Source organism: Danio aesculapii, chromosome 1 (genome assembly GCF_903798145.1).
Source record: "Danio aesculapii chromosome 1, fDanAes4.1, whole genome shotgun sequence".
NCBI lineage: Eukaryota > Metazoa > Chordata > Actinopteri > Cypriniformes > Danionidae > Danio > Danio aesculapii.
In genome coordinates, this window is record NC_079435.1 from 55,511,348 (window position 1) to 55,526,347 (window position 15,000).

The 15,000-nt window shown below is 28.4% G+C and overlaps 1 protein-coding gene across 1 annotated transcript in view; it reads left to right on the forward strand.

The window, feature by feature from the left end:
* pard3ba (par-3 family cell polarity regulator beta a) overlaps positions 1 to 15,000 on the forward strand; it is a 278,096-nt gene that overhangs the window by 72,146 nt on the left and 190,950 nt on the right. The window contains 1 exon segment of the mRNA XM_056453859.1: positions 14,006 to 14,106. Within this exon segment, the coding sequence (XP_056309834.1) occupies positions 14,006 to 14,106 (101 nt within the window).

Consider the following 15,000-nt stretch of genomic DNA (forward strand, 5'->3'; position numbering starts at 1 on the left):
AGCAAACATGAACAAAATGCCATGTATAACTAACTTATTATCTTCACCTTTTGGACTAATGTGAACCGGGAATGACGGAATTACTGTCTAACAGAGGCTACATGTGCTGCTGAAGATTACAGACACAGATAAGAGGTTTTCACTGACTGTAGGCTATATTTTGTGTTGTTTTTGAATCTAAATACGGACGAAATGTCTGCTGTGTGTAGTTCTTCTGTAGTTGGTAACATATCGGAGACTGTAAGGGGCTGTATGTGTTTATATATGTTCATTTATTTAGTTATTTAATATAATTACAGACGTTACAGTAGGCTGTTTCGCACTGTCATTGATCTGCAGTTATAATCAACTCATGTTCATTGAAAAGTTAGTAATAAACATTTCTACACAAGTATTTATGTGTATGAAGCATCTGTTTTATGAGAAGTGCTTTTCATATGATATGTGAGCGACCCGTACAGCTTTATTGTAGACATTTCCTCGAGCGAGAATGACGTCGACTGAAACTTTCTGTCATACACCACGCCCACCTAAAGGGTACCCTTGTTAGTGGAAACGCAAGCCTGATAAAGGTGACCCGTACCAAACCGAATCGTACCGTACCAGTCAGTGAAAACGAGCCATAAGATATTTTTCGATGAACGGCACAGCGAAGGCAAGTTCTTATTAAAGGATTCTGCTTTGAAGATGCGCGAAAATCCTTCTCATTTTGCCTCTTCTTCAATTTCACAACACACCAAAACCTCACACAATAATCAGAATTTTCCTTTTCTTTCTGAAAACACACATTTGATCCAGAACTGTCAGGAATAATGTGTTTGAATGTGAATTACAGTTTTGACCCATGTTTATATTACTTGATTTGCTTTGTTTTGCAGCTGTAGTTCTCTAAAGGTTAACCAGATCAACAGCAGAGTCACTTCTGAGTTGCTTTGGGCTTTATTCAGTCAGGGGGCGGGGCTTAGGAGTGAGTGACAGGTGGTGATTGCTGAATGAAGTTGGCTAGAGAGGGCCAGTGGGTCAGCGCTCAGTCTGTGGGTCAAAGACATACATTAAAGCACTTGGTAAATGTGAGGTTAAAGAGGTGGAGATCATACGGAGAATGATTGGCAGCGTGACAGATGTCAGTCAAAGCTCAACTCCGCCCCCACACCTGCCATACAGACATCAGACGGTGCAGACACAAGAGATGCCAGACACAAATAAACATGCATGTACTCTATGCTAAGTGGTATTTTTAAACAAATGGGAAATGGCATGCATTATGCAACAAAAAAACTTTTTATTCTGTAGTGGTGGGTTAAAATGAGCTCTTTTCTGAATTAGATTTGAGTAGAATGGATCTGTTGAGTTACCAAAAAAACTAACAAAGATATAATGAAAAATACCTACAAATAAAATTAGAATCATCAAGTGATGACTGAAAATAGGACAGCTTTATTTTATTTTATTTTATTTTATTTTATTTTATTTTATTTTATTTTATTTTATTTTATTTTATTTTATTTTATTTATTTTTTTAAATTAATTAATTAATTAATTTATTAATTTATTAATTTATTAATTTATTAATTTATTAATTAATTTATTAATTAATTAATTAATTAATTAATTAATTAATTAATTAATTAATTAATTAATTAATTAATTAATTAATTTATTTATTTATTTATTTATTTTTAATTTTATTTTTAATTTTATTTTTAATTTAATTTAATTTAATTTTATTTTATTTTAGCATAAATTAGACTGTAGAATTTTTGGTTGATTTTTTTTTTTTTTTTTTTTTTTTTTTAATTAATTTATTTTTTTATTTATTTATTTATTTTATTTATTTATTTTTTATTTATTTATTTATTTATTTATTTTTTTAATTTTACTTCATATTGAAAGAAATTTATTTGCAGAAATTATTTTAGTTTAGTTTACTTTGAAATTTTGTATTTATCAATTTTGAGAAAGATTATTTTATTTATTTATTTTGTTTTATTTTTTGCAAAAATTAGTCCTTAGAACTTTTGGTTTTATTCCTATTTTTATTTTGAAATAAATTTCTCAGAAACTATTTTAGTTTAGTTCACTTTGATGTTTTGTATCGAGTTCAAGAAAGAAGACTTAATAATTTTTTTTATTTACCAATTATAATTACTAATTAGTCCTTAGAACTTTGGTTTAATTTTTTTATTTTATTTTAAAACTAATGGGTTCTATGCACTAGAGTTTTACAGTCGAGGATAAACTTCCAGTGAAAGCTTAATGTGACTTTTCAATTTCACAAGGTTGTTTTTACAGCATTGATGTTGTAATGTAATTACAATACATTCAGTTAAATAGACTTAAGCATTCATTTTGTTGTTCAAGCGTAAAACAAGATGAAAGACTGTTGTAAACTCTAGCGCCGTCAGTAACAACAGGCTGGCGCAGAAATTCCATTGAAAATACTGGGGTAAACTGTCATATTTTTAAGACATGGTGGGGGGAAATGGAATTTAATGCAGTGCTTGTTGTCCGATCTGAGACCCACTTCATATTGTATATCTAGCAGGCAGTGAAGTTCGCTGATTTTTTTTTTAAAGAAATCAGATCTTAAACGTGACAATTTTGTAACAGAAAAGAAAGTTTACTGGAACTGCCTGGCTGAAAATTTAAAAGTCTGTGTGTATATAGCCCATTTGTTCTCAGAAGTTATTTTAGTTTAGTGTACTTTGATAGCTTTTTATTTATCAAGTTTAAGAAAGAGATTTTTTATTTTATTTATTTATTTATTATTATTATTATTTTTTTGCAATAGTTTGCAATAAGGTTTTATTTTATTTTATCATGAATTAGTCCTCAGAACTTTAGTTTGTTTGTTTTTTCATATTTTATTTTAAAACTAATTTATTTGCTGAATTTTTTTGTTTAGTTTACTTTAATATTTTTTATTTATCAAGTTTAAGGAAGAGACTTTTTATTTTATTTTATTTTATTTTATTTTATTTTATTTTATTTTATTTTATTTTATTTTATTTTATTTTATTTTATTTTATTTTATTTTATTTTATTTTATTTTATTTTATTTTAATTTTGTTTGCAATAATTAGTCCTTAAATATTAAGTCCTTTTTAATGAATTTATATTTTGAAATACATTTGTTCTCAGAACCTGATTTAGTTTAGTTTACTTTGGTATTTTGTATCAAGTTCAAGAAAAAATACTTTTTTATTTTATTTTAATATGATTTAGTTCTCAACTTTTGTTTTATTTTTTATTTTATTTTGAATTTACACTCCGAAATTATTTTCATTTAGTGTACTTTATTTTTTATTTGTCAGGTTTAAGAAAGAGACACTTTTATTTTATGTTATTTGTGCAATAATTAGTCCTTACAACTTTTGTTTTATTTTTTATTTTGTTTTGAAACAAATTTGTTCTCAGAACTTATTTTCGTTCAGTTTATTTTGAGACTTTTTAATCTCTTTTTCTCTTGCCTTTTGTCACTATGTATCTCTTCTCTTTTGCATCTCATTTATTTTTTATTTTATACTCTATACTCTGTTTTCTTTTTCATAAAGAGTTTGCTTTAACCATCAATCTCAGCCTTTATGTACAAGATTAGTTTATATAATAATCATAATTACCTTAATATGATTTGGAGGAGACGCACTAAATCATTTAAAAGCATAGAAGCCCAATTTCCTTGATGCATTCAAAGATATGTAATTGGTTTCATGAGTAACACACTCCAACCACGAGCATCACATTACACAAATTAGACCTGCTGTTCTTGTTTACTTTAGTCAGCATACAAGGAAAGGTTTTAGGAAGGTTTTTTTTAGATGTAATTATGAAATGCTGCTTTGTTCTGCCAACTGGAGACCAGGAGTTTGTTCCTGCTCCAGCTTTAATAGTCCTCAGAAATGGGGCACATCAGTCTCTGACTGTCTCTGCAGCACAATGCTATGATTACAGCCACATTGATTCCTGACCCACACACACATCACCTGAGGTGGGCAGCCGTTTGTACCCATTGATTGCCAATAAGACTAAATTACAGGTTAACAAACTGTCGATCTCAAACTTCTCTTCAAATTTGGTTCTTGGTAGAGTTTTTTTTTTTTTTTTTTTTTTTTTTTTTTTTTTTTTTTTTTTTTTTTTTTTTTTTTTTTTTTTTTTTGGTAGAGATGTACCGATTGAAAAAATAAAGCTGAAAATATTGTTTTCAGAGGTTTTATGATTGAATGGAATGCATAATAAATCCAAGGAAACACTGTTTTTCCAAAAGCGCCACCTACTGGAAAATGATGAATTACCACTTTTTTCAGCATGTCTACTGTTTTTATTTAGCATTTTATGTCACATCTTTTCAAAGTCTTGTCTGATCATTATGTTTTTAATTTATGTTTTACATTTGGAATTTTTTATATTTTGTTCCAGACATACAGTGTCATCCCTCAACTGTTTTGCAGCATATGAAACGTCCCAAACACTATTTTTAACTGTCCAAAATGGGCAAAAAATATTAGTTTTTACTCTCTGATAGTCAAAACATGTTCAAAAAATATGAATGTGTTATTAATGCATTAAAAAACAGTCAGGAAAAAGTGTTTTATGGAAATTCAGACCACGAGTCCACATATATGGACATAATTTTTCTCTAAAAGTACATCATATCAAAAGGTGATACTTGGGTTTCATTCAAATTAGGTTCCAATAAGCCCAAATAGCAAAGAGAAATAAAAAATGCATGTAAAAAAAAACAGTTTGGGCCTTAAGAGATTAAACCACTTCCTGCCCAGTCTATTATTCGTTCATTCATTCATTTTTTTTTATTTCGGCTTAGTCCCTTTATTAATCTGGGGTCACCAATTTATCCAGCATAGGTTTTACGCAGCGGATGCCCTTCCAGCCGCAACCCATCACTGGGAAACATCCATACACTCCCATTCACACACATACACTACAGATAATTTAGTTACCCAATTCACCCATGTCGAAGCACCCGGAGGAAACCCATGCCAACACGGGGAGAACATGCAAACTCCACACAGAAATGCCAACTGACCCGTGCGAGGCTCGAATCAGCGACCTTCTTGGTTTGAGGCGACAGCGCTACCCACTGCGCCACCGCGCTGCCCCCAATCTATTATATGTAAAATAATTTGGATAATATGATTTAATATAATATAATATAATATAATATAATATAATATAATATAATATAATTTTGAATCAAAATCAAACCATTTGTTTCCGGCAGTTCTTCTTTGATTCTGTAATGTGATGGACACTGGACAGTGAAGTGCCGATCCAAATGCAGGTTTTTTTTCAAGAAGGGTCAGGTAAGCAATGGTCAACACAGGGGCAAACGGATGTATACAGGCAAATGCAGAGTCGTAGTCATAAACAAGCAGAGGGTCAAAGGCAGGAAGCAGACAGGCAAAAACAATAAAACAAAGCGAGGGTCAAGCGCCACAAGACAAGGCAACTGAAGTGTGTGTGTGTGTGTGTGGTCTATAAAGTCCATGTAATCAGTCTCTCAGCTGTGAGTGTGTGTAATCAACGGAATTTGGAACAGTTGCCTGTAAGCGGTGCATGACTGGATCTGTAGTCCAAATAATAGCGGATTTGTAGTCCTTTAGCGATCTGCGTGTTTACCAGTGATCTGCCAGGAGTAGATCGCTGGTGATTGTGACTGATGTCAATTTGACGGTTTTGGTGAAACGATCATAGCCATGACCCTGTTACAATTATATTGGAGGGGCAGCACAAAAATAAACCCCACCCCCTACTCAATATTCAATTTCAGTTGGAAATACAGCAAAACAAAATAAATCTAATTTAAACAAACTTTTGGTTAACACAGACTTTAAATCAGTGCAGAAATTTGTGATGAAGCAATTACATACTAGGCCTGTCACAGTAATCAATATATCGACTTACTGCACAACACATGGACGTGACCTCAATCATTTTTGGTGATGCAAAATATATCGCTCAAACAATTCTAGCAACATTTTAGCTGATCTCTAGGTCTACTGCAGGTGTCAGTGTCATTGTGGTTAAAAAACACTTTGGTATTTAGTATATTACTACAACTAAATTTGCTTGTCAAAATCTGTAATCAGAATTGTCCATGAAAAATCACAATCGGTGCACCACTCATTTTTGGTAATCTCAGACATTATGCCACCCTTAGCTAAACATCTATATATTTTTCTCATCGCAACTTGCCAGAGATGAGAACAAACGCAGCTTATATGCGTAACAAACAGACGACGCGTGACTGAAAGAATGTGCCCGCTTGACCCTATTTCACATGACAGACTCTCAGGGGTCATAGGTCAAGTGGATTCGCCATGCTCTCCTTCAGTCTGGAACTTAAAGCCCAGATTTGAGAGTTTTCTTGTGGTTCTTTTTTTTGGAAGCTTTTTATTTTTCAATTGTTATAATTTTTTTTATAACAGAACAACCCTTTCCCCGACAATTTGAGGGATTCCCTCAACAGATGAGGGAATAAAAAATATTTTATATAAAAATAAAACAAAATAAATAAATAAAGAGTACGCCATCATAAATTCTTTTCAGGAGAGACATTTGTTCATCGTCACATTGTAGTTACCCCAAATTACATTGCTTATAAGTTAATTAACGCCTAAATGTACATATCTAAATGTCTTGTAATACTTTTGCACCTCTTAAAAATACTTTAGTCTTCATTTGTAGACATTTCTTGTGGTTCTTATAAGTGATCTTAGTTGATTGGGAATGTGCTGTTAAATGTGGGACTTTCCACTTGACCTTTTGTGTTGATTTATTTATGCTAAGAAATTTTTTTGACAGAAGTATCTCTCCAGTCAAACACAGTGCATTACTCAGGATGGGGAAGTTCCATAGGAAAATGTTTTGGCTGATAAAACCCAGACTCTAGATTCCCCCGTAGTTCCCCTGTACTAGAGCATTTGTAAATGATGTCCTTATCTCTGTAACCGCTGCCGATTAGAATTTTTTTTTTCTCTAGACAAACAGTGCTATTACAAGTGCTTTTGTTTATTTCATTTTAACAGAAATAGTAACAACCTTTTTTTGGTTAAAAAAGTATGTATATGTATATGTGTGTGTATGTGTGTCTATATATAAATAAATAAATAAATAAATATATATATATATATATATATATATATATATATATATATATATATATATATATATATATATATATATATATATATATATATATATATATATATAAAAAAAATTATATATATATATATATATATATATATATATATATATATATATATATATATATATATATATTTATTTATTTATATATATATATATATATATATATATATATTTATTTATTTATTTATATATAGACACACACACATATTGTATATGTATATGTATATGTATATGTATGTGTGTCTATATATAAATATAAATATATATATATATATATATATATATATATATATATATATATATATATATATATATATATATATATATATATATATATATATATGTGTATATGTATGTATGTATGTATGTATATATATATATATGTATATATATATATATATATATATATATATATATATATATATATATATATATATATATATATATATATATATATATATATATATATATATACACTTTGTAAAACCCCAGAAGTTAAGGTAACTCAAACCATTCGAGGAAACCGACTGCAACAAACCATTAAAGTTCAAAAACTAATCTGAGTAAACAGAGCAATTTCACCACAGTACAACCCTATAAATGAAGAGAACTCAAACCAACTGAGTACTGTAAAACTCAATAAGTTAAGGCAACTCAAACAGTTTGAGAAAACGATTGCAACAAACCATTTGAGTTACAAAACTAATCTATATCAGGACTGTGAACTTACTCCATTTAGGTAATGAGGTATTTAACTCATTACCTTAGACACTGAGTTCATATAATATAAAATAATATAAAAATAATAATAATAATATAAAAATTCTATAAAAATTATTTATACACACACACACACACACACACACACACACACACACACACATACACACACACACACACATATATATATATATATATATATATATATATATATATATATATATATATATATATATATATATATATATATATATATATATATATATATATATATACACATACACATGGTAAGTCTTTTTACCCTATTTAGTAACTATTCGCTTACACTATTAGCTCAATAAATGACTATTTAGCTACTTATTAATAATTAGTACTACCTTAGTAGTTGGGTTTAGGAAGTGGGTAGAATTAAATATGTAGAATAAGATTACTGTTATAACTACTAATAAACAGTTGATAACTTAGTCGGTAACTTAGTCTTAGTCGGCGCCAATAGCCCAGTGCTCACGGTGACCCGAGTTCAATTCCTCGAGGTCTTTTGCTGATCCTTCCTCTATCTCTGCTCCCCATACTTTAGATTTTTCAATAATGCTTTAGTAGATGTTGAAATATGATAACATGGATCTACAATAATGATAATATAATGATAATTGTGCTTACTTCATATTAGTAAATACGTTAGCATTACACTTAAATGACTTTTGCTGCTTGTTCAAACTACTTTAAAAGTAGTTGAATCAGCACAATTCTTAATGTTTTTGGGACAACTTAATTGTTTTATGTTAAATCCACATAAGTTTGTAATAAATTAAGTTAATTTAATCAATTTGTGTTGGGGCAACATGAAGGAATTGTGTGGAACCCTGCATTTTTACAGTGTAACTATGGACCATTATTTTAAAAATATTGCATGTAATTTGACGTTTAATTTTTATTAATTTAGTAATTAAAATGTATTAGTTAATTATATTAATTAATTAATTATTATTTTAAACACATTATTTAAACAATTTTAATAATACGATACAAGAGTATTTACCAAAAATGTCTCCTTTTAACATTAGTTATGTACCTTTTAATCAAACTTTATAAAAATAATATAATAAATAAATAAAAACAACACATTTGTTCTTATGGAAACACCTGAAATCAGGCTTTAGGTCTGTGAATGTCTTAGGCTTAGACTATTAATAGTTTAGTATTTTCATATACTCTAAATTCTCTTTATTTTTAACCCGATTACTTAAATTATGGGAGTGCCTCTCTTATTTGCTCAGCTTGAAGAGACCTATTCATAGCACACTTTTCCTGGAAGGTAAAACCAGCTGAAATGCTTGTTCTACCCCGGCTTCAGAATAGCCAATAATTAAAGCTTTTACCTTGAATCACTGTGGCCTTCAGCTTTCCCACAGATTCTTTCATTTGTTTCTTCAAGGGGCGTCTAAGCGAAATGAACACCTAAAATTAGTTGGCACGAACGTATCACTTGAGGATTAATCCTGCGTCTGCAGTAGACTGTGGTGCCAAGCTCTACCAGCTTCTGCCGCTTGCAGAAGATTGATTGGAGTTGAGCGTGACTCTTCGTGCAGACACTACACAGATGTAACACTCCGCTAGGAGAATTCATAAACATCATGCTGGAAAGAGAGCTTTTGTTTGGAGTGTCCTTCAGTGAGGTCAACAGGGTGTGTTAGAGGACAACCTGGCTGATGCTGGAGGTCTGTCTTATAGTGTAGATGAATGAATGATGGCAGTGAAGGTTATGGTTTATTTTGTTTATTTTAAGTGTTTATTTTATTTGTTTCTTTTATGTATTTGTGTATTTATTTTGTTTATTTTATTTATGTTTTTATGAATTTATTTATTTTATTTTGTTTATTTTATTTGTTTTTATATGTTTTTATGAATTTATTCATTTATTTATTTTGTTTTGTTTATTTTATTTGTTTTTATGTGTTTTTATGTATTTATTTATTTTATTTTGTTTATTTTGCTTTTATGTATTTATTTATTTTATTTTGTTTATTTTATTTGTTTTTATATGTTTATGTATTTTATTTATTTATTTATTTTGTTTATTTTATTTTTGTATTGATATATTTGTTTATTTTGTTCATTTATTTAAGTATTCATTTTATTGTTTATTTTATGTATGTGTGTATTTATTTTGTTTATTTGATTTGTTTTTGTGTTTTTATGTATTTATTTATTTTATTTTGTTTATTTTATTTGTTTTTATATGTTTTTATGTATTTTATTTATTTATTTTATTTTGTTTTTGTATTTATTAATTTATTTTGTTTATTTTATTTTTGTATTTATATATTCATGTTCATTTTCTTTAAGTATTTATTTTATTTGTTTACTTTATGTATGTGTGTATTTATTTTGTTTATTTTATTTAAGTATTTATTTTATTTGTTTATTTTATGTATGTGTGTATTTAGTTTGTTTATTTTATTTAAGTATTTATTTTATTTGTTTACTTTATGTATGTGTGTATTTATTTTGTTTATTTTATTTAAGTATTTATTTTATTTGTTTATTTTATGTATGTGTGTATTTATTTTGTTTATTTTATATAAGTATTTATTTCATTTGTTTACTTTATGTGTGTATTTATTTTGTTTATTTTATTTAAGTATGTATTTTATTTGTTTATTTTATGTATGTGTATATTTATTTTGTTTATTTTATTTATGTATTTATATATTTATCTATTTTGTTTGATTGTGGTCATATTCTTGGACATGGTTTGCTGCATTTGCCCATGTCTTGAGGTTGTTCAATATGATGCGATTTACTTTCTATGTGCAATTTTGATTGGACAGAAATCACAGGTCTGATTTGTCTACCCAATCCCTGTAGAGAAGAAAAAAAAATAAAGTAGTGACTGCACGTAGTGGAGTAAAATTACAGATACAGCACTATAAATATACTCAATGGAAAGTAAAGGTGCACATTTTTAAAACTACTTCGTAAATTACAATTCCTGAGAAAAATTACTCAATTACGGTAGTTTGAGTATTTGTAATTTGTTACTTTACTCCACTGCAAATAATATACATGAGAGATTCATTGTGAGCGAGCTCAGTTGGCAACTTTTTAAAAGGCCGTATATAATCTATTCATAAAATCTTTCTGACCGTTTACAACCCTGATGAGTTTGCTTTTCTGTAAACAACAGCTCTTATTATTCTGCAGCTGGAGCGTGGAGTTTGAAGTTTAATGTTGTTTTGAGGTTGAATTGTAAATGGATGATGTTGTGATTGTGATTGGGTTCTGGGCTATAAATATAAAAAAATGACAGATTTCGGCGTTCAGTTTTGCTCCTGCAACCTGCCATTGTGAGCAAATGATATGAAACGAAATGTTTTTCTCAGTAAACTTGTTTAAGGTATCATTCGCCCAAAATTTTACATTTGCTGTTAGCTTACTATCTTTCTGGCCATTGAAGATTTTTATTTATTTATTTATTTTTTAATGAAATCATGGTCCTTGTTGAATGACGTAATGCAAGCCAATGACTTGACTTAAAAACGTGATTAATATCAAATAATAATTAATAAAAAAATGCCTGTGGCTCCTGACAATGCACAATTGGGTTGCTATTACCCTTACCTAACCTTCAATACATGTATAGTTTATTGCTCTTTTTGCTGTAGAATTCATTTGATATATATTACTTGTTTTAATATATTTCTGTCATTTATTAGGGACTGAGCACTTGGAATTGTTCAGTTATTGTTATTATTATTATTATTATTATTATTATTATTATTATTATTATTATTATTATTATTATTATTATTATTATTATTATTATTATTATTCTCTAGAATGAATCCCATTTTTGAGGGTCTAATCATGCTCAAACTCGCAAAACTTTGGACAAAAATCAGAAGCGGCGAAAATTTACCTTTGTTATGGGTTTCGGAAATGGGTGTGGCAAAATGCTTGACAGCGCCACCTATGCACATTTGACGGAGTTGCCACAAAAAGCTATGTTTCATGCTTATGTTCAAAAATTGGCACACACATCAAACATGACAATGCCTACAAAAAAGTCTCTTGGAGCGAAATTCAAAACCGAACAGGAAGTTGGATATTTAACTTTTTAACTTTCAAATCCTTATTTTTCTGAGTGTATTTTCATGGTACGGAAAACCCAGTATCTCATGATTCAGCTATTTCACAAGTGGTAATGTGCGAGTTTCGACCTTCATCCCACATCCCTCATAATAGTTTAGTTGTAGTGTCTTATCTAAGAAGCTCTTGAAGACCCTCTTCAGAATGGAGGCCAAGGACATTGGCTTGAATAATCCTCATGTAAAACCCCCTCTGCAAGTTTTTTTCGGTTCCTGTAAAAGACAGAGCTGTTTTTGATGGATTCAGCATCCTGTTCTCATTTCTGCTGAGTCTTAGCTATGGATGTTGTCCTTCTTATCAAAAGCAGACAAATGCTTGTGATGGGAGACATTTTGCAGAGCTGATGAGTTTATGTATTGAAATCTGCTCTTATATACTCACATGGTTTTCTATTTTGGGTTGCGTGAGACTTTGCTTTGCTTTCATGTGGTGATTTTTATGGTAATTTCAATTGTGGTCATATAGTAGGATCCAGTGTGATAGTCATAGAAAAAGAAAACGTTTTAAAATAGCTTTTTATGCAAAAGAATCAAAATGATAATGATAAAAATGCATGATTAAATAAATAAGCAGAAAATAATGTGGTTATTAAATAAAAAAACGATAAATGAATGAACAAACAAAAACAAAAAATCATGGCATCAGCATACTGTACTACCACAATGATTATAAAAATCATTGCATTAAATAAAATATAATCAAATATTAAAAACTAAACTGGAAATAAAGTTTAGTTTAAATAAATAAAACTAAACAAATAATGCAACAAAGTTGGAACTGGCTCAAATTATATACATTCATGTTTTATTAAATACATTAACAATGCTCAGAGCCTTAACTTTATTAAAGTTAATTCTTAAAAGGTAGCCAAGATCTAGTAAACTGGTTGTACAGCAGTTTATGCTACATAATAAAGTAATTATTTAATGCCATAGTTTTACTAAAATTTAAACCTCAACTTTTCCATTGTTTGAAATATATAATGACTATTAATGGAAAAAAAAAACTAAATAAAATTAAAATAAAATAAACTGTGCGCATATTTAAAGTAAATAAATAAATAAGGATATAAATAGTCAAAAACAATAAATAACTATAACTTTAAAAATCAAATGAAAGCTCAAATTAATCAAAATGTTATTCAAATCATTCCTTGAAATAAAATAAACAAAAAATGCAAATAAACTATAAATAAATGAGATATAAGACAAAAATAAAACTAAATAATTACAACTTTAAAAATCAAATGAAAGCTCAAATTAATCAAAATGTTATTCAAATCATTCCTTGAAATAAAATAAATATTAAAAATAAACAAAAAAATGAAAATAAACTATAAATAAATGAGATATAAGACAAAAATAAAGCAAAATAGTTACAACTTTAAAAATCAAATGAAAGCTCAAATTAATCAAAATGTTATTCAAGTCATTCCTTGAAATAAAATAAACAAAAAATGAAAATAAACTATAAATAAATAAATGAGATTTAAGACAAAAATAAAACTAAATAACCACAACTTTAAAAATGAAATGAAAGCTCAAAATATGCAAATAAAATCTTAACTAAATCATTGCTTGAGGTAAAATGATTATTAAACAAAAAACTAAAACATGAAAACAAAAACATAAACTGGAAATAGATTAATAATTAAATAAATAAATAAATAAATAAATAAATAAAGACAAAAAAACTAAATAAAAATCAAATGAAAGCCTAACATCTGCTAAAGAAAATGAAAAAAATACAATAAAATGAATCTTAAAATAATATAAAATGTATTTTAAAACTATTTAACTACAACTTAAAGTCAAGAGAGCCTAAAATATACAAATTAAAATTGTTCAAAATATTATAGTATCATTGTGAGACACTGTTTATTGCTGATACTACAACCTATCACAGACAACAAATGCAGATTTATCACGTTTTTCAATATTTAACTGTGTTTTATGTATTTTCTCAATAGCCACGCCTCTCTCAGTGCGGAGCAGCAGTGACCCCGCCCTCGCCCCGCCCCTCGATGCCATTTCATTGGACTCTGAGGACTCCAGCAGACCACAGTCCACTGTGAGTAAACACACAACACATACTGACCTTTAAAAGCAGCTGCTGCACTAATGAAAGAGCACATTTGTATACTGCTTCTGAAGATTTTCTTTTTGTTTATTGGTCGTCTTCTGCATTTAACCTGGCCTTGTTTGCAGGACTTGCACAGAACAGTCAACATTCATGGTCATATTGTGTTTGTGACCTTTTAGCTGTGCCACCGCTGTTATCGTGCATTATTATTTTCAATAACAAAGCTTTTACCCTTTTTATATCTCTCTTTTATTCCTGTTTTTGAGGTCATCTGTTAACTGGTCTTTTTTGTTGTCACATTTTGAAGCACTGTTTGCTTTTCAGATTCTTTCAGATATATTAATAAAGTTTGAGGTCTGTGTGAGAAATTCATACTTTTATTCAGAAAGGATAAAAAAAAAAAATAATAATTATAAATAAAATAAGATAAATATATACTATCCATATAATTTAAATATATAAAATGTATTTAATTAAATATAAAATTAATCATTTTAATTTAAATATAAAGAAGTGTGTAAATATCAGGGTATCCTTTGTGTCTTAAAAAGTTTTAAAATGTATTAAATTAAAAAAAAAAAATTTTAGGCCTTAAAAAGTCTTCAATTCACTGAAATTTTGTGTTGTAAGTCTTAAACCGTTTTAACAGGTCTTAATTTTTATATGTCCATGTAAAGCTCAGGCTAACATGCATCCAATCACTAACATTCCATCTCAATAAAAGTTTTACCAAAAGTTTATTTATTAACAATTTATTACCAATATGGTCTTCCTTACAATAAAATATGTTTTTATCTTTTAAGTGGGCCGTTAGAAAAAATTCTTAGCGTTTAGCCTTGTACAAGTCTGATATTTAATTTATAAAGGTCTTAAGTTGATGAA